The sequence below is a fragment of the Dendropsophus ebraccatus genome, chromosome 12 (assembly GCF_027789765.1).
Source record: "Dendropsophus ebraccatus isolate aDenEbr1 chromosome 12, aDenEbr1.pat, whole genome shotgun sequence".
Lineage (NCBI taxonomy): Eukaryota > Metazoa > Chordata > Amphibia > Anura > Hylidae > Dendropsophus > Dendropsophus ebraccatus.
Genome location: NC_091465.1, coordinates 68,168,900 through 68,195,240, shown reverse-complemented (window position 1 = coordinate 68,195,240; position 26,341 = coordinate 68,168,900). Strand labels below are relative to the sequence as shown.

The 26,341-nt window shown below is 41.9% G+C and overlaps 1 protein-coding gene across 1 annotated transcript in view; it reads left to right on the top strand.

The window, feature by feature from the left end:
* The window catches only part of POLD1 (DNA polymerase delta 1, catalytic subunit), a 75,591-nt gene extending 72,291 nt beyond the window's left edge, over positions 1–3,300 (top strand). The window contains exon 27 of the mRNA XM_069948006.1: positions 2,792–3,300. Coding sequence (XP_069804107.1) covers positions 2,792–2,888 — 97 coding nt within the window. The 3' untranslated portion in view covers positions 2,889–3,300. The remainder of the gene's footprint in view (positions 1–2,791) is intronic.
* The last annotated feature ends 23,041 nt before the right edge of the window (positions 3,301–26,341 follow it).

Genomic DNA, 26,341 nt, shown 5'->3' with positions numbered 1-26,341 from the left:
ATTTCTGTTTACCGTGGATAGTCGAGGAATTTCAGTTGGCGATAGCGTGACCCCGGGGGGATTTTATCCATGCATCTATTTTCAGAGACAGAACAGATTTGTGTATCCTGGATGTGTGAGAGGGGTTGTCCCTTCACCACAACCAATGTCTTTAAGTCCTATTAGGGCAGATGGATGTTATGGGGGAGAGCCCACTTAGAACCCTTCTTTGAGAGACAGATTAAGAATGGCTTGTCCATGTATTACACCATGGGTCCGTGTTTTCAACCATCAATTATCCACTGTGATCACAAAGTTGGACCCATTGAGGACACCAATTTTCATACAAAATAGCTTTCTGACATTCAACTAATGTTTTGGGGATCCCAACTATACCCTTCATACCCAGAACTGGTTACCCTTCAATTAAAGTGAATGGAAGATATGGGAATACCAGAGTGTATCTCCCATTTGCTTTTATGATGTGGAAGCCTACTTCACCTTCAGCCTACTAGAGAGAGTAGAGACTAGACTCACCCTGCCCAGACTTGTTTACAATGCTTTAGTGGTTTTGTGCCACAATGTCGATTTTTGTTTTTTTACATAGTATGATTAAAAAAAAAAAAAAAAAAAAAAAAAAAAGCCCCTATCCATCAAGTTCAACCAAGTTATTTAACTTACATTTAACAAAGGAACCTTTGCTGGATCTATTTTTATTTTGGATTTCAAGTATTGCAGAGACTCCCTGCGATCAGACCCCAGTCGATAAGACTTTCATATAGGACGTAGAAGTGTTTTATGGAAACTTAAGCCATGGGTCATATATAGCGTATTATAAACCTGCAGTTTGTAGATGGAAGAACTTTCCCCTTCTTTGCATGGATATCGGATGTATGGAAAACGCACGTGTTCAATTGTGGGAATAAAAATGTCATCGGACGAAATAAATATCACAAACAACTCATACTGATTTACTGGCTTTGAGATAGTTACAGTCAATGAGTCCATGCACTGTTTTCCAGCCATGTCATATTGTAACCTGTGTCAGCATGGTACTGCGTCTGTTCTTGAACACCAGGTAACAGCATGGTGGCAGAAAATGTTATCATTGGGCAGGCTGGCATTTAGTGCTCGATCAAAACACGTTTGTTCTCTCTAGAGCTCTATACATAAGGATCACAATCTCCCTACTGGTTATACCTCTAGCTATACAGCCCAGCATACGATTAGCTTTCTCTACCGCCTGGTTGCACCAGTGACTTATTTTAAGGTTTTCAGAAATCACTACCCCTATATCCTTCTCTTCTGAAGTCTTAGCTATTACAGAACTGCCAATTTCATAGTCAGTTTAGGGAACTCCTTACCCTTAATAATATCATACAATCACTTCATGTGCATTGACCGTACACTAACCATCCTATAGTAATAAGCAGTGCTGCAAATGAAGGGTTCAGCGTTTCCCAGTGCAAAACTGTTCCAAAATTTTTAACCAAGTAGCGAAAAGATAAAAAAAATAATATTTGGGATTCACGTTTGCAGCTCATCTGCTAATCATGTATACCTTCCATGAAATTCATTCAAGTGTGATGAATTATTAAGGGTAGCCTCAAACACAACGTATCCGCAGCGGACTTCGCTGCAAATTCGCAGCGATAAATCCGCTGTGGACACTTGCCCATTCACTACAATAGGCTGACATACTTGCAGCGGGATTGTCATCCCACTGCGAGGATGTTAAACACAGCGCTATTAACTTTGCGACGAGAAAGCCGCTGCGGATACATCGTGTGTGAAGCTACCCTAAAGGAACCTGTGCTGGATCCATTTCTATTTAAGATTTCATGTATTTCCAGCACACCCAGCAAGCCTCTCTGCGATTAGACCCCAGTTGATAAGATTTTCATATAGAATGTAGAAGTGTTTTATGGAAACTTAAGCCATATATAGTGTATTATAAACCTGCAGCTTGTAGATGGAAGAACTTTCCCCTTCTTTGCATAGATATCAGATGTATAGAAAATGCACGTGTTCAATTGTCATGGAATAAAAATGTCATGGTACGAAATAAATTTCACAAACAACTCGTACTGATTTACTGGCTTTGAGATAGTTACAGTCAATGAGTCCACACAGTTTACCCGCCATGTCATATGAAAACACGTTTGGTTTCCTCATTGAGAACTATGCTGGATACTAAATTTTGTAAAACCTCTTTGATACCACTACCCAAAATTGCTTAAAGGATCACTATTGTGCTTAGCTGAACACACCTCCTGGTTGGTGGTGGGTTTAAACACTGAAATCCTGGCTAATCAAAATCGTTTACATATCTAGGATATATCAAAGTTGTTTTTTTTTTGTTTGTTTTTTTTGACCGTGCCTGTTTAGAAAAGTGCTGAAAGAAGATGGCAAGTTGGCAAAATAAATGGTGGACCTAAAAATCTTCGACACTACCATTAAATATTATTACAGTGCTAATCTGGTTATATTTCGGCTTTCCACAGACACCGAGCGGTGTATATACTTGTTGCCTTATGTAGTTTAATCCCTCTTTCATTACACTGGTCTCCCACAGCAGAAAGCATAATACAGTGGTGTAGCTCTGGGGAGGAGCAGGCTAAATCCTTAAGGCAGCTTCGGGGATCTCAGTGACAGCTGTAGGTCATGAACTGTGCAACAATCCAGGCAAAATTCTTCAGAAATGTTAAAAATAAAATTCTACTCTGTCCATCCCACCATCTTATTGTATCACTTGAAGTCTAGAATTATTCTAAATTAGCACCATAGTAAATCCTTCTGCTTTCCTTCACAGTCGAGACTGCCCCATATTCTACATGAGAAAGAAGGTGCAAAAGGACCTTGATGACCAGGAGAAGCTGATCCAGCGATTTGGACCTCCTGCCTGGTAACCACTATAACCTCAATGTGAAGACCAAACACTCAGTGCCCACAATACCACGATATTTGGTTAAAAGTTTGTAGCCACCAGCTTCCTCATACATAGACTTCTTCCAAATATTAAATGACCTCCAAGTGTCAAACATCAGCAAACAGCAAATATCAGCACTTAGTATTTTCTACATCAAGATATCAATGAAGGAAACTCTGATTGGAGGGCCTCTTTGGGAACTCAACATTTCGGCAAACATCTTGGGTTCTTCACTTTGGTGTAAGCAGCCTCTGAGCTGTAACCATTGCACAGCCGATGACTGGTGCCAGGGACTATGATATTTGCTGTGGACTGTCTTTATAGTTTATGGAGTTCCTGCTGATTTATCATTTTGAATTTATTTCGCCAAGTTTGAAACTTTTTGTAGTGTTTTTTACCAATAAAAATAGTTTTGGCTTTGTTACATTGTGTTGTCTGTGTAAGTCCATTTGTGATGATCTTTCTGTAAGATTAAAGTCTGTATTGGTCTCGTCACACTTAGGATCCTAATGTAAACGAGCGTCGATCTGCTAGATTGGCGCTCGTTTACTGAGCCTATTACACGGCTTGATGATCGTTTAGCAAGGGCTGCACGGACATTGATGCCCTTACCCTAAATTGTTCTACATTACCTCTCCACACTCCCAGCCTTCTCCTGTCCTCTGCTTTCCCTCCTGACACCGCAGCTGTAGCTTCAAAGCAGTTTCTCAGTCTTGAAGCTGCAGCTGCGACGTCGGGAGTTAAAGCAGAGGGCAGGAGAAGGCCGGCAGCATGGAGAGATAATGGATAACAGTTTATTCAATTGTTAGCCGTCGGCTGCCCATCGCTACCACACGTAGTGATGCGTGGTCGGCGGCCATTGATTTTTAGGTCCAGACCTAAAGACATGATCAGCTGGCTGATCATCGGCTGATCGTTGTTTCTATCACACAGAGCAATATTTGGCTGAAATGGCCTGGTTTGGATGATTAACGTTCCGTGTGATATCGCCCTTAGAAGGTGCAATAGGACGTCACATTGTGGTGAGTAACATGCTACTAGATTTAGAAGGTTTTACTCCACTCTTGATTTGTCTGTACAGATGTAATACAGGCTCGGTGGAGTAACGTTGGCGCCCTGGTGGTTCATTTATTTAATTTGCAGTCGACATAGTGGCAACACCCACATAAAGCTTTTCTATAGTCTTCTATAGTCTGCACATTTTTCCGTTACGTACTATTTCTACACATTGCAAACTTACATGTACATCTGAGGAAGAAATAAAAACATCCTATGCAACGTTAAAAGGGTTGTCAGTATTAAAAATTTAAAGTGTACCTGTCATGATGCCTGCTGCCGGATAAGTGGTTAGTTCATCTGTTAATCCAGAAATTCAGGTCTCTTTGAATAATCAACAAGCAATGATACTATAATGCGATACCCCCATTGGATCCATGGGCGCCTATTATGGTTTCATTGTGTGTTGGTATCCAACAATACCTGAACTTCCAGATTAATAGAGGAACTAGTCACTGATCCGGCAGCAGGAATCATGACACACATGGTGCACTTGCTGCAGGGAACATAACAAGTTGTTAGGTTCTAAATTAAAGAAGTCAATATGGCTACTACCACTTTGATGCCCCTTGTTTTCTGATGTATTTTATTATCATTGCTAGCAGTAATTTGCACAAGAGTAGCTCTTTTGTTGGTTCGCTTCAGATTAGCTAGTTCTTTCTTGGATGGTTTTCATTAGACAATAAGTGCTGCATACAAGGAACACCCTACAAAACCATCCGTTTTGAAGATCCTCTGACCTATTAGTGAGCATTCACACATTCCGCGCACAGTCCGTAAATGCGGATAATGTTATAGGGAACGGACTGTACCATTCTGAAGCACACCGTCTATATTTACGGACCACACGCTGGACATGTGAATACTCCCTTAGTCTAAACATTGAAACTTAGCCCATGTTAAACTCACTCGGATCCCTCAGCTGGACAAAGAAAGGGTAACTAAAATTTGTGTTTAAACTTCTGTCGCATAGCACCATGTACAGATATTGTGGGAGATTTATCAAACATGGTGTAAAGTGAAACTGGCTGAGTTGCCCCTAGCGACCAATCAGATTCCACTTTTCATTCCTCACAGACTCTTTGGAAAATGAGAGGTGGAATCTGATTGGTTGCTAGGGGCAACTCAGCCAGTTTCACTTTACACCATGTTTGATAAATCTCCCCTATTCTGTGTATCTATACCACTCACACTGCTCTGTAGAGGTGTAAGGAATGGGCACTGCGCTTAATGGGGCATTGCTGTTCCTTTATTTTAAGCATCCAGACCCCATTGCTCAAAACCTCTGATATATTGCTCTGAATTAAAGTTTTTTTGGGTTATTTTTTGGTAACTCTAGATACTTTTTAAGTCTCCCGAAATGAACAGTCTCCTCAATCATCGGTAACAGCAGGAACATTTAAAGGCTGTAAGAAAGGCCTAGCTAATTAATTTTAGACAATTTTATGGAAATCTTGTATAAATGTTGGACCATGCTGGTCTGATTGTCCTTTTTTTTTCCCTTTTTAGGGCTGATTTTTTTTTGCCTTTTACTTTCAGGAAATCTATACCCTATGGATATCCATATTTTTTCTCATCCAATGGCTATACATATATCTGTCAACTGCAATAACTACGTAACATACTCACTATAGAGATGCAAGGGGAGCACCAGTGTGCTGTATAATCAAGTAGGAGGGTCAGGATCATAGGCTAAGTTGGTGTCACTCACCTAGTGGTGGTCTACACAAGACATAACACCTATACAAGTGTATTTGCACTCTATACAAGTGTATTTGCACTCTCTCCCTATTGGTGTCTGCATTCACACTTCTAGTTGGATATTCAACTTAAAGGGTACCTGTCAAGAAAAATAACTATTGACATATCTGACATGTCAAAAGTTAGTGATCACAGTGGGTGTCACTGCTGAGATCTGCCGGCTGTGATTCACTTCCCAGCCATATGTCCATTATAGAGTCCGTCAATGGAAGTCTATGAGACTACCCAGAAGGATGTAGCTGGGGAATGGATTGCTCTGCAGCCATGTCCTCTTCCTGGCTATATCTCCTGATTACAGCGGGTCTCAGCTGAGACCCATTATGATCAATCACTTTATACACGTTTGATGACCTGTCAAAAGGTATTTTTCCTGGTACTCTTTAAAAACAATCTTGGCAATGGCTCTGCTTGCAGATATACTTGTTAACATATCTCTGCACCTCCTACTTTCCGACTTTAGTCACATTAGTGCCTTATGAGGATGTGTATATGCGAGCAGCGCTATTGCTAAAATTGGTTGGCTATCTGACCATATTTGCCAAATAGAGACCGTGAACTCTATATTTCGTTGTTTTTTAGATTGTGGCTCATGTTAAGGTGATGCCTCTGGATAGCCACTTCCTTCAATGATGAAAATGGGGATAAGCCTATAGAAGAAAAAAATATACTAAAAAGGAAACTCTAGCCCTGTCGGACTGGTAAAACATATTTTTTACACCAATCATTTCGTATTAGTTTAGCTTTGTATAGTTTTTCAGTGTAAGGCTCAGCAGCAGCCTGGCGGAGGGGGGTGGGGGGGTGGAGACATCCCTTCCGTGCAATGTGTCAGATAAGTTAATCTGTTTCCTTGCAGATGGTATCTGCACATTTACAAGGGATGTGTGCTTTTGTCTGTATTGCAGAATACTTTTTATTTTGTAATATCCACTGACCATATGTTCTATGCTTGCAACAAACAACTTGTGCTGAACATTGCCAAAATCCTTCGCTTTGGTTTTTGCAGAGGCCAGCAGCAGGAAATATGTTCTACCCCGTAAAGTAAACCATTTTAACAAAAAAGTGTCTCTACGGTTGCATTACTGAGCGTAGTCTGTAACGTCACACTTACCTGCACATTATTTGCATTGTAAGTTGTGGCTGAACTTCAGGGGCAGAAGAAGGAACAGCTGCAGAACAAGCCAAAAAGTCACGGGAAGAGCGGCTTACTTTTTCATTTGCCTTTAGATTACCTTTCAATCTAAAGTTTGTATTGAAGATGCCAGCTATCACCTATCGTTCTAATATATAGTGCCAAAAAGCTGATCACTGTGGATCTGGCTGCTGGAACTCACAGATGGCTGTTATAGCATTAGGTGGCTTCCAATAATGTAGATGGGCAACCACATAACTCAAAGCTAGTCTGAATCTGCCAGAGCCAGATTTGATTTGTTTTGGCTAATAGAGGGTTGTTGTGAGCAAGGGATTCCCTCAACGACCTGTTGGGCATAGGGCTATTACAAAAAACCCTGAAAATCATGGGCAAGATTGAGGGAATCCACTATAATTCTTAGCGCAAACTTAGACATGAACGTTTAGACCGTATTCCTATCTATCAGTGCCACACCCCTTTCATGGTAGGCCCCCTTGTTGGATTCTCTATGGGTCATTCCGCAGCTCGCTCGTGGCCGCGTGCATCTCCGCTGGTCCCACAGGCTTCATTTTATAGTTTGGCAGATTCCACCGTCCGCCCGAAGAATGAGCGGGTTCATTCTTCGGGCGGACGGGCAGAATATGCCAAACCATAGAAAGAAGCCTACCAGCGGAGATGCGCACGGCTGCAAGCAGCGGAATCCGTGGCGGGTGATCCGCCGTGATTCCGTAGTTTGGACATACCCTTATTCCCAATGAAAGGGGAAAGTTGCAAGGTCTTGTCACCCTGTCACTGATTCCAATAATATAAAGCTATGAGCAGCACCAAAGGGGTTTGACTTTAGAGATGATCCAAGATCCCTAATCATCCCATCATCATATCACTGGGATTCTCCCTTTATTAATGGTTTCTATGTGTCAAGCAGTAGAACCTGCTGTCTGATCTCCCAGCAGTCGTCTCTGCATTGCGACGGTCACCAGTCTCATAGTCTTGTGCTGTGGTCGCTGACTTCATATATTGATCAACTCTGTGGTGCAGCCGGCTATGTCTCAAATGTCTGTGGCCGGTCAGTTGTTTTTTTTGTCATATTCAATACATGTTGTGAGTCATAAGATGGTGTAACTGGTGATGTGCTTCTCTACCTATAAAGAATAAGGCATTCCGTTTTTAGGTTACATGAATGGATAAATGGTCTAACCCACTGATGCTGGCCAAAGGCATGAACCTATAAAGCGTGCCAATCATTTCACTTTTCAACTTGTAGTAGGGTATACTATAATAGAATTATAGGCATATGAAGGTAGTATGTATAAGGAGTCTGTTTTAAGATCTGCGTAGAGTATAGAGCAGCTATGAAAGCTTTCTAATATATCCATACAGTATATGAACAGCTAATTTTTTCCAATAGGGACTCTATTATACTAAATTAAAAAAATAAAATAAACCCCTTGTCTCAACACAGTAGGTGCCTGCCCAGTCAATCGGGGGCTGAGGTGGGCCACCACTGTGGTCACTGTTTGGCAGAGTGGGCATCTTTGCATGTAGATACAGGGATCAGGCAAAGTTGCTGTCCATTATCCTCATAGTTACCATCTTATGGTGATGATGGACAGCCAATCTGTTGACCCATTTACCATTTCACCAGGGAAAAATGGTGGAACGTTTACAGCCTTCCCCAGGTCGGGTCTATAACCGATCTCATAAAAGCTGATCAGATTAGTCTGACAAGAGATAATTTTCATTATCCCTACTCATGTCATCTGTCGTAGGTACTCCTGTGTAAATATAGTAGGGAAGAAGGTATTTAGTAGATTGGCCTTTTCCCCATTCTTCTCCACCATTACACCCAGATTATTTTTGAGGGGGAAAACATATCCTGCATGTAGACACAGAGATCAGGCAAAGTTGCTGTCCATTATTCTCATGGTTCCTGTCTTATGGTGATGATGGATGGCCAATCTGCTGAACCATTTACCATTTTACCTGGAAAAAAAATGGTGGAACAGATATAAAAAAAGCATGTCGGATAATAATGTAATGTGCATGGGGCTGAAGCTTTCCCCATAAACCTTTCATCTAGTGGTCCACAAGTAGTTCAGGAAGACATCTTGCCTGTTGGTCTTCCCAAGTCATTCAATAAACCAGGAAAACCAGCAAGGGGGTGGTGGCATTTCCCTTAATAAGCACGGAGCAGATTTTTAGTATTTTATGGTTCTGTGTTTACAAATCAGCGCAGCAGGTGGACCAGCGTAATAACCCAACCTGAGCAAATACTGGAGATTGTCCCTCAGTGCCGCATATTAAGATAATATGGTAGTAAATCACTGTAAAGAGTCTGTGCAATTCCAGGAGTAGTTTGGTTATATTGTGGTGATCATATCTGGGTGAGTAAATATGAGTTCACTTAGTCTTGTTCAATTACACATTACAAGAGGAAAAATACACTTTAAATGAAAAATAATGAAATGCAAATCAGTGGGAAGATCATGGAAGGCAGGAATCAAACAAAGCAAAACATCCAAGTAAGACCGGGTAGATAAGAAAATAATATATTATTTCTATCGCCCAAGTGCATAACTCTACATTTTTTCAATATTAAATGTCATTTGCCCTTTGTCTACCCAAGCCTCCAGCTTCTCCAAATCCCTCTGTAATATTATATTATCTTCCTCTGTTGTGATTACATTACCCAATTTAGTAGTGTCTGCAAGTATTGAGATTCTACTCTGTAACCCCTCTACAAGGTCATTAATAAACATAATAAAAAGAAGTAGATCCAATAGTGAGCCCTGCAGTAAGTAGTAACTGTGACCCAATTTGAGTTTGTTCCATGAACACCCCCTCCCTCTCTGTTTCCTATCACTTAGCCAGTTACCCATTTACATATATTTTCTCCTAGTCCCAGCACCCCCATTTTATAGACCAATCTTTCATGTGGCAAAGTATTAAATGCTTTTGAAAAGTCCAGATACACAACATCCGCAGCCCCCCCAGGTCCAGTCTATAACTGACCGCCTCATAGAAGCCGATCAGATTAGTCTGACAGGAGATAATTTACATTATCCCTAATTACGCCATCTGTCATAGGATTCTCCAGTGTAAATATAGTAGGGTAGAAGATATTTAGTAGATTGGCCTTTTCCTGATTCCTCTCCACCATTACACCCAAATTATTTTTGAGGGGACCAACTATAATTTTTTAGTGCTTCCCCACTACCTTCTTGTTTTTGTAGTCTGAAGTCTTGTTTTGTATCATTTATCTCATCCCTCTAAGCGGAAAAAAAAAAATATTCTTTTTACAATTCTATAACTTTGTAACATAAATTTATTAAAGAAAAGTAAATCATTATTAGCTTTTTACAGTGAGTGACAAACAAGACACATCCATCACTGAACTCAATGAATCCTATAAATTTAAATATCACATTAGTGGTAAACGGAAGAGGTTGGTGGGATTTGTCTGGCGCAACCACCCCTATTGGAACACCGGCCACGTTCCCCTGTAACTTCTCTGAATGAAGAGAACTCCTGGCACTGGTGTGAAGTCAAATTCAGGCTTTTATTTGATGCAACGCGTTTCGAGGGTGCAATCCCCTCTTCATCCTCTGCCTGATGAAGAGGGGATTGCACCCTCGAAACGCGTTGCATCAAATAAAAGCCTGAATTTGACTTCACACCAGTGCCAGGAGTTCTCTTCATTCAGAGAAGTTACAGGGGAACGTGGCCGGTGTTCCAATAGGGGTGGTTGCGCCAGACAAATCCCACCAACCTCTTCCGTTTACCACTAATGTGATTGACACCGAGGATCCACTTTGGAGAATCGGAAGGTGGAAGGCAGCATCCCCCGTTGATCCAGAGCGCTTATTAGAGTTGTGCCTAATTGTGTACGACCCACTCAGGTGAGCGTGCATTTGCACACATATGCATGTTTCTCCAAAGTGTGTTTTGACCTGCACATGCAGCGCCGTTTGTGTGTTTTTTTCTTTGCATGTATAAATTTAAATATGCCTCAGTTGCAGGTCTCAAAACATGGGAATAGCCAGATATCCCTAGCCTGTTGCCAAGGTGGGCCTCCCAGTGGGAAGATTACCAAACCACCCTGATATGTAGCCCCTTCAGTCCCACTCCGTTGCGATGATTGGAACATAAGTAGGAAAATACCAAAGTGGCCCCTTCTGTGTCAAAGTCTAACTCTGTTGCGAGTGTTACGACATGAGAAGGGTTTACCAAGGCAGGCATTCATTCACAGACAGCTGTTTCAGGGTATTTGCCTCTCGTCAGTGTGGAGCAGGATTAAGTGACAGCAGTAAAGGACAACAGGGCCCCTCTGCTGCCACCAATAGCTGTGTTGAGAACTGCAGGGCTGCACAAGCCTTGCCGTGGCACAGTTGCATATCGCTAGCTAGTGATATTGTGCCTCGCCTACTGTCTATTCTAATTCATATTAGCATTACAATAGACATTACAGTTGGGTAAGCAGCTGCTGCACCCTGTAGCAGTGATTCCTGATCGTTCTTCTACATTGTTCTGCGGCAGTAGGGACACAGACAACCCAAGTCTAATGTCTATTCTAATGTTAACATGCATTAGAATAGACATCAGAGGAAGCTGCATGGGCGATCATGATATGTCACGGTTCTGAGAAGTCTTCCATTATTATGAACATCCTGACACCTATATCCTACTTTTTATAGGTATCACAATCTATAGGTGTTTTTAAGGGGCCTAATCAAATGTAGTTCAATCAACAACCCAACAAAAAGCAGGGTACACCTGCCCATGTAAAGTGTAGGACCATAGACTGTATCCATGTTTTCCAGACAGCCTTAGGGTTGCATCCAACTTTTTCAGCCATCGGTAATCAAATGCCGCACTTGCAGGTTCGGACAAACCTGAGCATGCTCCAGGTTTACTTATCTTTAGTCTGTAGTTTTTCCTATGATTCCACAGTTCTGCTCGCGTGATAATACAACCATTTAATATATGGGGAGGATCGGTCACAGGTCTGCCCACATATTACCTCATTAAGGATCCTATTACATGGCTCGATCAATACTGTAAGCAAGCACCGAACTGCTAGAACGGCGCTCGTTTAATGGGGCTATTACATGGCCCAATAATATTTTAGCAAGGGCTGCACGGACATCATTAGCGATGTCTGTGCAGCCTTTGCCCAAACAGTTTACATCACCTGTCCATGTTCCTGGTCTTCTCCTGTGCTCTGCTTCCTCCCCGTTTCTGCGCGCTGCAGCTTCAAAGCAGCCTGTCTAAGTTGACTGGCCGCTCAGCCAATCACTGGCTGATGTAAACTGTTAATTTGTCACCCATCGGCCGCGCATTGCTATTACACCTAGCGATGCGAGATGATTTTAGGTGTGGACCTAAGGAAACGATCAGCTGGCTGATCGTTGCCTCTATTACGCGGATCGATAATCGTCCGGATCGGGACGATTCGGTCGATTATTGCTCTGTGTAATAGGGCCCCAAGAGTGATGGCTGAATGGGATTCAGTGGCAACCTCTTTCCAACCTTGAAGACTTAGCCATTTCTCAGTGTGGTAATACGTGGGCAGACTTGTTCCCGATACTCCCCTTCATATTAAATTGTTGTATTATTGTGCGGGCAGAGCTGCATGAACAGTTGCTGGATAGTTTGTACGACCATCATTATTCCCTATAATGAATGATGGTTGTTAAACTTGCTTAAAGGGGTTATCCAGCGCTACAAAAACATGGCCACTTTCCCCCTACTGTTTTCTCCAGTTTATGTGGGGTTTTGAAACTCAGTTCCATTGAAGTAAATGGAGCTTAATTGCAAACCGCACCTGAACTGGAGACAACAGTAAGGGGAAAAGTGGCCATGTTTTTATAGCGCTGGATAACCCCTTTAAAAGATGCAATCAGCCAATAATTGAGCTCTTGCTTGTTTTTCAGCAGGTCATTTTGGCTTATTCTACCTATGTATACCCTGCGTAATAGAGCCCTTCAAAGGACTGGACATCAACTACAATAGTTCAACCTGTGAGCAAGGTAGGAGAATTTCCATATCTTCCTAGCATTGCCTTTGTCTGTTTGCTCCATTATCTTATTCATCATTAGACATTCAAAGAGCCTTCCACTTGGACATTTGCATGTTTCAGATATGACCCTTCTCTTCATGAAGAACAGTGTTTCTACGTTAACTTGAGTGTTTTCAGACGCCAATAATGCAAATGAATCCTTCCAGGTCCGATGGCTTTCATCTGTAGTCCACCTGTATGTACCTTTTTATAAAGAGTAGGACTTGTATAGTGCACCTGATGGTATATGGCGTCCCTACAGTTTCTTACTACAGAGCAGTAGGCACTCTGTGAGACTCTGATAAGCAATGCATTTAGTGGAGGAAATCTCCAGTTCGGCGTCTGATGAGGAAACGGATGGGCATGATTATTTTCCCTTCAATTACATATGAACCTGGCAAAATAGAATCAACAGAAACTCTTATTAAATCAGAGATATTAAATGGGCACTGGATCAGACAGGCATGCTGTCACTCTGCACCCACCATCAGGCCCATAGAGTTGAATGCGTGTCTGACCGTGGTTTCATTTAAAGGGGTACTCCACTTAATAAAATTTAACCCTGTTCATCCCCACCCATAATCTAAGCTTGTGTGTAATAGGTTTCTATTACATGAATTGGGCCGTTTGTCTGCAGCACATCCTGACTTACACCCTTAGGCTATGTTCACACTACGTATATTTGAGGCTGTATAGCAACCAAAACAAGGAGTGGATTGAAAACACAGAAAGGTTCTGTTCACATAATGTTGTAATTGAGTGGATGGCCGTCATTTAATGGCAAATATGTGCTGTTATTTAAAAAAAAAACGGCTGTTATATTGAAATAATGGAAGTTATTTTCCGTTATATGGCGGCCATCCACTCAATTTCAACATTGTGTGGACAGATCCTTTCTGTGTTTTCAATCCACTCCTGGTTTTGGTTGCTATAAGGACCTGACATGAGGACCAAATACAGCCTCAAATATACATAGTGTGAACCCAGCCTAAAGCTGCAGAAAATCCTCACTTCTTGGTCCATATGGTCTCGGCTCCTCTGTCCTGCCCCTCCCTTTTGAGACCAAAGTCACATGAACTCGGTCTCTTCTGTTGCCAGGCAAGCTGTAGCACCTTATGTTTAACTCTGCCCACCACTGACATCATACCAATCAGGGAACACCTGGGGGCGGGAGAAAAACAGAACAGTGACAGCCTCCAGAGCGGCATAGGGAACAGTTTTTTAATCTCTCTCTCTTTTTAATCTATCTATGTAAATGGATATGTAGCCCAGGGTAACTTGTCTGTCACTGTCAAGGGTTAGAGAACGCCAGAAGTGCCAGCACACAACATTGCTAGTTGTCCAGCATTGAGGGAGTTAACAGAGCTGGGCTTTGCAAGCTGGTAGAGAATGGGCATAGAAGGAGCCTGAGTGAAGTCCAGTCAGTGTGTTGTGAGGTAAAAATAACAGGTCCTGTGTGCGAGGTAAAAACAGTGACAGAGAAGGACAGGTTTATGTGAACACAGCAGCTTGGAAGCAGTTCATCATTGCCCCCCCCCCCCACGCACACACACACACACACACACACACCTTCACAGACTGCTCCACGTGGTCCCCCCTTCCTTTACAGTCTGCTCCTCATGGTTCCCCCTACCTTCACAGACTGCTCCTCATTTTTTTTTTTTTTTTTTTTTTTTTTTGAGTTTACTGTATATTCTCTCAGAATCTCAAAAAAAATCACAATACCCCACACTGCCATACCATGCCATAAGAGAGGCTGTGGAGAACGAATGGATAGATATTTTGTTTAGAGTGTAAAACAGAAGCAGATTGAGCCAGCGATGGGCTCTAAGGTGCAAGTATAACACCACCACACATGACAGCGGCATGTAACGGGTTAAACCACCCAAATCAGAGGATTCTCTTCTCCGGGTAGTTACAGCAGGAGATAAGCTGTCATACTGCCAGCTGATCCCCCACAATGCTGGCACAAGCGTGTGGCATATTCTTATTCTGGCGTATGTATTGGAATATGGCCCATTAGTGTCCACAGTGCAAAGGCATATGGGCGGTCACTAAGAGTTTAAACTTTATATAAAATGTAAGGTGCCTTTTATATTGGACATTCTCCTGTAGATCACTTTAAATAATCTTTACTTAATCTATGAGTCTACATTCCTTTCCTCATGTAATGACTGAAGTAACACAAGCTTCCATTCTACACGTTCAATTAATCTGCTCATGTGTTTATACCAATAATACAATTACCTGCAAAAACAATCAGCGGCATTATCCTGGGCCCACCCCGGCCTACGCTGTGCCGCACTTGTATCATCGCCGCCTTATAGCAATTAGATCTAAATGATTATAATGATTAAGATTGAAGGGGCTTTTTTTTAACGATCCCAAATACGGAAGTGGAATGTTTTATTGTTTTCTTTCGTGTTTTTCCTTGCAAAATATTAACAGCCCTGAATGCTGATACTTCGTGGTTTAAACTTTAGTAGTCTAGAGGAAAAAATAATAATATCTGACGTTCGGCAGTGTGACCCAGGTAACCCTAACCGCGTGTGGCCACCTGCATGAAGTGAGCCGGAACCTCCAAACACTACAGGATTGACACCTAATAATATGTAACCTGCGTGATGGGTTAGAGAATAACAGGTTGAGGATTAGGAGTGCCATCAATCATTGAAGATGTTTTGAATAAATACCTTTAATTATAACTTTTTTTGCAGATGTCAAAATATATATAAATCTATTGTAAAAAAGATCCTTAAAGGGATTATCCAGGTTTAGAAAAACATGGCTGCTTTCTTCCAGATACAGCACCTTTCTTGTCCTCAGTTTAGGTGTGGGTTTTGCAGCTCAGTTGTATTAAAATGAATGGAGCGCAATTGTAATACCACACACAACCTTAGGACAGGGGTGGTGCTGTTTTTGCAAGAAAGTAGTGGTGCTTTTTCTAATACTCTTTTGAGAATAGATTGAACTGTCTCATTTTTAACTGCAGAATATTGATATGGCATTCTGCAGTAAGTTGCTAATGTGGAGGAAGGTGGAGGAAAAACTGAAAACAGGAAGATAGCAGTCTGTGAGAGATAGGTGGCACAGGGACCAGGGAGTCTGTAAAGGAGGAGGGGACCATGAAGAGCAGTCTGTGAAGATAGGGGGGCCATGAGGAGCAGTCTGTAAACTTAGGGAGGACCATGAGGTGCAGTCTGTATTGGTTGAGAGTACCATAAGGAGCAGTCTGTGAATGTAGCGAAACCATGAGGAGCAGTTTGGAAGGAAGAGGGGACCATGACGATCAGTCTGTGAAGGTAGGGGGGACCTTGAGGAGCAGTCTGTAAAGGTAGGGGGACCATGAGGAGCAGTCTATGAAGGAATAGGGGACCATGAGGAGTAGTCTGTGAAGGAATAGGGGACCATGAGGAGCAGTCTGTGAAGGAATAGGGGACCACAAGGAGCTGTCTGTGGAGAAAAGGGGGACCATCGATGAGATAAGAGGAGGGGAGGCAGATTAGAGGATTACCCTGTTCTGTAAAGAAAACTTTTCCGTACTCTCCTTCCTGTCATGATGGGCAGGATTATAATAACAGAGCATGCTTAGAAAACTCTCACATAGAAGTCAATTGGATCAGAGATAGGTGGCACAGGGACCAGGCAGTCTGTAAAGGAGGAGGGTACCATGAAGAGCAGTCTGTGAAGGTAGGGGGTCCATGAGCAGCAGTCTGTGAAGGTAGGGAGGACCATGAGGCGCAGTCTGTATTGGTTGGGAGTACCATAAGGAGCAGTCTGTGAATGTAGTGAAACCATGAGGAGCAGTTTGGAAGGAAGAGGGGACCATGACGATCAGTCTGTGAAGGTAGGGGGGACCTTGAGGAGCAGTCTGTGAAGGTAGGGGGACCATGAGGAGCAGTCTGTGAAGGAATAGGGGACCATGAGGAGCAGTCTGTGAAGGAATAGGGGACCATGAGGAGCAGTCTGTGAAGGAATAGGGGACCACGAGGAGCAGTCTGTGAAGGAATAGGGGACCACGAGGAGCAGTCTGTGAAGAAAAGGGAGACCATCGATGAGATGAGAGTAGGGGAGGCAGATTAGAGGATTACCCTGTTCTGCAAAGAAAACTTTTCCGTACTCTCCTTCTTGTCATGATGGGCAGGATTATAATAACAGAGCATGCTTAGAAAACTCCCACATAGAAGTCAATTGGATCAGTTCCAGTCTATTGTTTCCTATGTATATAGGGATTGCTGTAAAACATATCTGTCAATGCTCTGCGAAAAGGTGTTATCCCTGCCCCCATACAAATGTTCAAAAAAAAAAAAAAAAGGCTCAGAAAATACAGTAGAAAAAGAGTTTAAGAAGAGTTCTTGGTTGCTATAGGAAATGACTGCTTAAAAGGATTACAGTCCAGTTACACTAGACTCTACTGACGAGGATCTTCAGACTTTTGTTTGCTATGATTTGTGAAGAAGGGAGCATTCGTACTCACAGGACAACTGTGCAGACTTGTCACACAATACCCAGAGGGATGTATACTGGAGCATCATCACCAATCAGTACTGTCTCCAATTGGAGGCCTACTAGAGAACAGCAATGCCAGGGGACCCGTAAGCAATTCCTCCAACCCTGGTCTAGACTTGTATCAGGAGGGAAGAATCTTCTCACTGGACCAGAATAGGCCTCAGCAGACTAGAAAAACTACAGCCATATTGTTGACTGGATTGTGTGGCTAGCAGGAGCTGAGCTAGCAGACATGCACACTTCATCTGCCATGATGATGTGGTGACCTCCGGTGTAGAGGCGCGGCCGGTCACTTGCCAGATGGTTAGGTGTGACGCCACTGCGGTGGTGGTTGGCCGAGGTATAGCCCTGCCCATTTTTTTTATGTACCACCAGTGCCTGCTCGGCACACAGGTATAGTGGCACACATGCTCTTATTTGTAGCGGGCTGGCTATACCCTTATACCCTGTGGACAGTAGCCTGCCGGGCAGGGGCGTAGCTAGGATTCATGGGGCCCCATAGCAAAAAACTGTATGGGGCCCCCTACACACTATAATATATATATATATATATATATATATATATATATATATATATATATATATTTATTTATATATTCGATGATGTGGCAAAAAACCTCTTGTGGCCAGAGGCAGAATCCTGCGTGCAGCCACAACAGTGACTGGCAGAGGAGAAAGCCAATGTCTGCTTGATCTGTCCATCCACTGTATTTAACAATAACAGCCTATTAGAAGCCTCATGGTTATATACATAGGTGCAGGAGCAGACTACCTTTTGTTTAACCCTTTATGTACTGCAGTGTGTAAGTGACACAGTGTTCTCTTACATGCTGCAACACAAAGTGTTAATAGAGAAGACGATTAGCTCTCTCCTTCACTACTCCTGCACTGATAACCCCTGACCTCTGCAGGAGCTCAGAGAACAGAGGTCAGAGGTTATCAGAGTAGTGAGGCAGAGAGCTAATTGTTAACCCTTTTTTTGTGTCGCAGCATGTAAGAGAACACTGGGTCACTTACACACTGCAGTACATAAGGGGTTAAGAAAAAGGACACAGGAGGCTCTTATCTTCCCTGGGCCCCCTCCCTCCACGGGCCCCATAGCAACCGCCTTCCCTGCCTCTATGGTAGCTACGCCACTGCTGCCAGGCTGTTTGGGGGTCCCTTGGGCAATTATCATGGTGGTCCGGAGTGGAATTGTGGATGATCCCTGACTTGACCTCTCTAGTAGGAGCTTAACACTGCATCGTGTGTAGTGAAGTTGCTTGAGGAAAAACTGTGTCTAGGTACATGTGCTCTCTGTCTAGACCACAATTTAGACTGGGGACCTGGCAGGAGCCAGGGCTCAACTTGACTCCTGTAGGGAGAGTTCTGGCTTGCGTCCCTCCACTACAGAATCTAAAGGCAAAAGGCCCTACACTTCCTCTACCCATGTGACTTCCTTCCTACAGCGCATGTAAGGTGTGCTGTGAGTGGTTGAGGAGTGCGTGTACAGAAGTAAAGAGAGAGATGATAGGTGAAGAGAAGAAAGAACTCTCATTGGTGTACAGATCCATGTGACACAAAAAAACAATAACCCTTTAACTTCTACAGCTGTGCAATATCAAGGCATACATACTTGTGATAACACTCTTTTACTGCTACATTACCACTTACACTTTAAAGGTCAGGCCTTTACAAAGGGTGTAACCAATAGCAACACCGTGGTGGGACACCACAATGACAAATTTTGTGCCTGCCTTAGTGTACTACAGGGCAATAGGTGCCGCACAAAAATTGTGGCTCATTATTACCCCCATAGTAGTAGTTACTCCTTTTGTGTCCTGGTGCCCCATCTCCCACAATAATGATGACCCCTTAACACCCCCCCCCCCCCCCAGTAATAGAGTATACATATACACATAGAGTATATATATTGACTGGTGATAAATCTGATGAATGGGCAGGTCGCAGAAGTGATGCAACTGGGTAGAGGAATTTGTGTGTGCCACCATGCAGTCATTGCTCCCACCACCTCCTAACAGCTTGGTCAGAATGGCCTAGATAGCGGGCAATTCATTGAAATTATCATTGTGTTTCCCAATGTTCCCATTGTGTAGCCCAATGTTAGTCTTCCTCTCAAAGCCAAAATTGAGTGTAGTGTAAAGCAGTCACTGATCGCTCACCAAGAGCTACACTCCCCAAAAGTAGCATCTGAGATCCTTTTTACAGTGCAGTGGAGAACACACTGGCAAGTTCTGTGATGGAGGTGAGATAGGCTCAATGGCTTCCAGGGGGACTCTCATGGACACACATACACAATCACTTGTAGTAACTCTGGGTTTTTACTTGGCTACTTGCAACAAATCCAGACAAACAATTAGCAGTATAAAATCTTCCTGGCACAATTCTTGAAAAGTTACAGACAAATATTAGCATTAAGCACAGTCCTTGAGCTGCTGTCCCAATAAGGGCCCTATTACACGGGACAATTATCGTGCGAAAAATTGTTATATCGTTCAAATTTAAGCGATAATCGTTCTGTGTAATTGCAGGCAACGATCGAAAAATCGTTCGTATGTCGTTGATCATTGATTTACATCTAGAGATGAGCGAACCAGGTTCGGGTTCGAGTCCATCCGAACCCGATCGTTCGGTATTTGATTAGCTGCGGCTGCTGAACTTGGATAAAGCTCTAAGGTTGTCTAGAAAACATAGGTACAGCCAATGACTATATCCATGTTTTCCACATAGCCTTAGGGCTTTATCCAACTTCAGCAGCCACCGCTAATCAAATGCCGAAAGTTCAGGTTCGGATGGACTCGCTCATCTCTATTTACATCTGAACCTAAAATTATTGTTAATCATTCGCTGTAATTCGACATTCGTTCGCTCGAGTTCTGCATTTTTTTTACTAATCGTTCAGTGTAATTGCACATTGTTCATTGTTTTGCTGGGATCAGATGGAGTAGTGGGTCATAGTAACAATCGCAATAAGGATCATAGTAATGATTGTAACGACGATCGTTCTGTGTAATATGGTGAACGGTTTCAGGTTAACGATAATCAATCTTGTTTGCGATCGTTAGTCGTTAATCGTTAAAAATCGCTCAGTGTAGAAAGAGAGAACTCTCAAGCCAACTCTTGGCCACTCACAGTCCCTTGGACTAGACCACCATCTCTGAGCAGAAGTGTTCCTTAAAAGCACCAGCATTAGTTTCTGTGACCCAACACAGGACTCCCTTACATTGCGCAGAAGCTTGTTACACCCTGACCTGTAACATTATGTTGTCGCATGGACTTTCCTCTTGAGAGCGTCACTCCTACAGCAGAAGTCTCTGTATAGCACAGCAGCAACTAACCAAGGGTCTGCAGCCCTGGGCATAAATACACGCTCCTTCACATGAGCACAAATACCAGCACCTCGCCATTGGTATGAATATAACCACCTTCACAATGGGAGACGTTTCCCAGGACTGGATCCGGCTTTTTCAGGCAACTGGAGCTGAGCGGCACAGAGTTTAAAGGCTGCCAAGCTGACCACTGAGCCTAGCCAAGTACTTTGCTAGTACTATAGATTTACTCATCCCTAACTATCCCACATAAGAGAATTGTAATGACATGATAACCTATATCTATAACTATTCAAAAGTGCCATATTCCTAACTCATACCACTTACTAACACATAATATCTGAAACACGTACACATAGTACAAAGTATTGGACACAGCACACAGGGCTAATTCAAATGTCCCCATTTATTCATATCATGAAATCATGTGGAAAAATAACACAGCAGCCTTATAGGAAGAAAATAGCAAAAAAAAAAAAAAAAAAAGCAAAAAACTAGAGAGCACACCCTCAATGCTTTAAAGTACTGTATAAATATGGTATGTAACATGTAATACTTAAATAGACTCTGTCAGCAGGTTTATAGTGTCCTATGTCAGGGGAGCATAAACTAGTGTAAGAGAAGCTGAACAGACTAGTGTATCACTTACATTGTTCTGTGCAGCTGATCAAGAGATATCCTCCTGAATAACTTGGACAATAAGTAGTCCTCTCCATTATGTGCATGAGCCCAGTAGTCCTGGATATTCATGGGAAGCAGAAAACTCCGCCCACCAGCTGCTTATTGGCAGTTATCCATCCATGCTGTGTATAGGCAGTCACCTGTCAATCAGCAGCTGGAGGGCGGGGGGAGGGGTGTGGCAAGAATCCTGTTCTCCTGCATATTAGGAGAACGGCTGAACAGAATGATATAAGTAATACACCGATCTGTTTAGCATTTCTGTCACTAGTTTATGCTGCCCTCATTTAAAGCAACATAAACCTAGTGACAGATTCCCTTTATGTAGTGAGGGTTAATAATAACCTTAAGTGGTTGCTGGCATAAGCATATAGACTACCAACTCACAACAAAGCCAAACCACCACAATATTAATAAATTACATTATTACTTTATTAAACATAAAAATAAAAACAATTAAAACTGGAGGAATCAGTACTGAAAAAGTGTGGACAATAATGTAATCCAATCTATTTGTAAGTATACAGAGTATATCTCATATCACAGTGTGAAAGATATGTACACTTTACTAAGGCTGGGTTCACACTACGTTTTTGCAATCCGTTTTTGCAAAAAAAAAAAAAAAATGAATGGAAAAACATACATTTGTGTGCATCTGTTTTGATCTGCTTTTCCACTGACTTGCATTATACATCAGTTTTTATATCGTACACAGAAATGTGGTTGACTACGTTTTTGTGTTTTGTGTATGCGTTTTGATCTGTTATTTTATAATAGAGATCAATGAAAAAATGGATCAGAACAGATGCACACAAGTTTCTCTGTTTCTCCATCCGTTTTTGCAAAACGGATAGCAAAAATGTAGTGTGAACCCAGGCTTATACAATATAGTAATAAAATGCAAAGTGCATTAGATATTCTAATCAACAGAAATAGTAAAGTGCTATGAAATACATATTTTACCTAGAAGAGTAATTGCACATCAGTCCCTGGACCACCGACGTGTGTTTCAGTGCTTGCATTTGCCAAGGGGTACCAACATGTGGCTGAATCTGTTGTATGTACATGACAAATCCCACTCCATTCAATCAGCCATGGCCAATAAATGTGTAAATACTAATAATACCTGCTTAAAATTCCCCATATACGGAGTAGCTGTGGTAAGAGCAACCCCTACCCTGTCCTGGATAAGTGACCCTGCATGGGGTTCCGTGTACCCTGACCAGGGTTACCCCATACTCCATTATTGTCAATATCTTTACTGTTCCTCCTTATTCTTGTCACTGTGTGTTATATTTTTTCTTTTTGTTCACTAGTGTGCAGAATTTATCTTATTTTTAAAAATTGTTTACCATTGGCACTCAGCACTTTTTGTATGTACTAATAGGATGGAGTTTGGTGTTACTTTACATCCATTAATACGTTTATACAGTATGGGGTCACCCTACTAACTTATGTAGGACAGGGCTACCAGAGCTGTCCATGTATATGGGGAATTTCAAAGGAGAAGTCCGACGTTGAGAATTTTTTTCAAAATATTTTTTTATAACAACATGCACCTACCTCCCCGGCTCCACCGCAGGCGTCCGCTGTCCCCTGCTTGGCTTCTGACTGGCTGAGCAGGCTGACATGTCTTGACCCGGGTCCCCGCATAGACCAGGAAGCTGCCGGGGAACTGGAGCAGGAGACAGCGGACCCGTGCGCTGGAGGCGGGGAGGTGGGTGCAGCTCTTTTGAAAAAAAATGCCTGACAGAAAACTTCTCCTTTTACTGTTTTTATGGGATTGAGAGTGTATGTCTGTGTAGATATTACACTTTTTTTTGTATTTGTCTTTTGAAGATATTGTAAACATTGAGCTTTTGATGTGCCAGTTTGGTTTTCTATGTACTTTCTTCTAAGGTTGATGTATAATGTGGTATACATAGCTACTGTGCAGCCATTTACCGTGATAACCGTGCATATTCTGTAGTCTTTGTTTGAAGAATAATACAGGGCACAACCTGAACTGGGTATAAGACTAGTAGCTGGTAAAAGAACCAAAACTTAATGAGGGTGACTTGATCCCAATATTGCACTGTATAGTGGATGTATGCAATACCTTACCACTGTCTCTATTCTTTTGCGTAATCACAACATGTGACACTAGTGAAATAGTCCCACCATTATTGCTGAAAAGCCTATGGTGCCTATACTGCCTCATGCTCTATAGCTAGCTAGCTGTCTGTCTATCTATCTATCTATCTATCTATCTATCTATCTATCTATCTATCTCCTATCTATCTATCTATCTATCTATCTATCTATCTATCTATCTATCTCCTATCTATCTATCTATCTATCTATCTATCTATCTATCTATCTATCTATCTCCTATCTATCTATCTCCTATCTATCTATCTATCTATCTTCTATCTATCTCCTATCTATCTATCTATCTATCTCCTTTCTATCTATCTATCTTCTATCTATCTCCTATCTATCTATCTATCTATCTATCTATCTATCTATCTATCTATCTATCTATCTATCTCCTTCCAATCTATCTATCTATCTATCTATCTATCTATTATCTATCTATCTATCTCCTATCTATCTATCTATCTATCTATCTATCTATCTATCTCCTATCTATTATCTATCTATCTATCTATTATCTATCTATATATCTATCTATTATCTATCTATCTATCTATATATCTATCTATTAACTATCTATCTATCATCTATCTCCTATCTATTATCTATCTATCTCCTATCTATCTATCTATCTATCTATCTATCTATCTATCTATCTATCTATCTATCTATCTATCATCTATATATATATCTATCTATTAACTATCTATCTATTAACTATCTATCTATCTATCTATCTATTATCTATCTATCTATTATCTATCTATCTATTATCTATCTATCATCTATCTATCTATCTATCTATCTATCATCTATCTCCTATCTATCTATCTATCTATCTATCTATCTATCTATCTATCTCCTATCTATCTATCTATCTCCTATCTTTCTATCTATCTATCTATCTATCTATCTATCTATCTATCTATCTATTTATCTATCTATCGTCCTACTATTGTCTGTTCATTTTTTTATCTTACAGGTAATATGTTATCAGAAAATATACTGTACACATAATACAGACTGTACCACTACCATTACCTCTGCCTCTCCCTGCACACTGATCACAAAGCATGCCCACAACACTTTACTACAGCAGTGAGGAGAAAATGTAAGTTTATTATTTTGATGAAGAGGCATTATTACTATTATGGTGCTGCATGCACCCTTTTCTGATGGTTTCTGACCATCTAATGTATTTGGGGGATCCTTATTCTAGTCCCCCTGGTGCGGTGGGTACTGGGGTAATAATAGAGGGTTAGTGTTGCCCATTTTACCAGCTAACACTAAGTCCCAGCTTAGTAATAGATGCCATCTCTCTGACTACTAATCCTGTAAAGAAAAAAGACAATACACAATGAAAACATATTTTTTATTCAAATAAAAGCACTTCAACACCCCTTGTTGACCATTATATATATATATATATATATATATATATATATATATATATATATATAAACAGTCTGCTGGTCATCAACGTAGTCCACCAAGCCGATGTAATCCCCAGGATGCCGATATCTGAAAAACAAATAGGAGAGACACACACAACAAAAGGCAGGAGCAGAACACCCATAATTTTGACAGGTGTCCTGCTCCTTACAGCATTGCAAATCTTTCTAAGCAATGACCCACATGATTAGACATGTTAAATGCAAATCAGTGGGACAACCCTATAGGGGAACAGCTCTGAGGTTCTTAGGATCCACTTTCGTGGTTACCCATAGCTTCATATGTCCTCTTAGCTATTAGTGGGGAATACTGTAATAGGGAATAAAAATCAAAGCCCCTATTACACTAGGCGACTAGAGGAGTAATCGAGCACTGTCAGCGTTCTTCTGCTCCTCATTCCCCACTCGCTGCCACGGCTACTACGCGCAACAGCAGCAAGCGGGAGAGTACAGGGGAGGCCACGGGGAAATGCTGCCCAGGTGATCGCTAGATCGTCCAGGCAGCCCATAGGGGATAGCGGCGGTCTGCTGCCGCCACTTCCTTTCTATGGAGCGACAGCAGCAGATTGTTGCTGTATGAGTAGTTTGTCTTTTAACATGTTGAAAGACAAACGACTGCAACGTTCAGCCGACATCGTTCATGTCGGATAATCGTTTGCCTTCTATTACACGAAACGATTATCGGCCGATATCGACTGAATACGACCGATAATCATTCCTTTTAATAGGGCATTAAGAATCCTGCTACTGTCAGAGCCTGCTGGGAGTAGTAGTTATGCAACAGTCGCAGTGCTACAGGTTGGAGATCACTGATCATTGTTCCCTGCACCAGTCTTCTACATGTTGGCAGGTTGCAGTGTCCTCCTTATCAGCCATTAATGCAAACACCAGATAAGAAACCCTGCACCTTCTCATCCTGAATACTCGCCATGAGGCAGGAAGTCTGGGGTCTGGCTGTCTGACCACCCATTCATTGTTGCTTAATAAGACCCTTATCACTAAGTCTATCTTTTAAAGATACAGAAGCAAAATGTTTTTCCTAATTGTAATTGGCCTTGCACTATTCTATACCTGGCTATACTTTGCTTTATAGGCCTCTCTCCATCCAACCTGCAGGATGAGGGGCACCAACCCCAAATCAACTGTCTATAGATGGCTGCCCCTTCTGGGAAGTTTCTAGTTTGGCTTATTATAGGGGCATTCATAGTTTTAGAGTTTGTGGGAAAATAACACCTTAGTGTCTTTGGGTCTCCAGCAATGGTCTTTACCTCCGAGACGGTGACAGCCTGCTCAGCCAATCACTGACTGAAGCAGGACAGCGCCGTG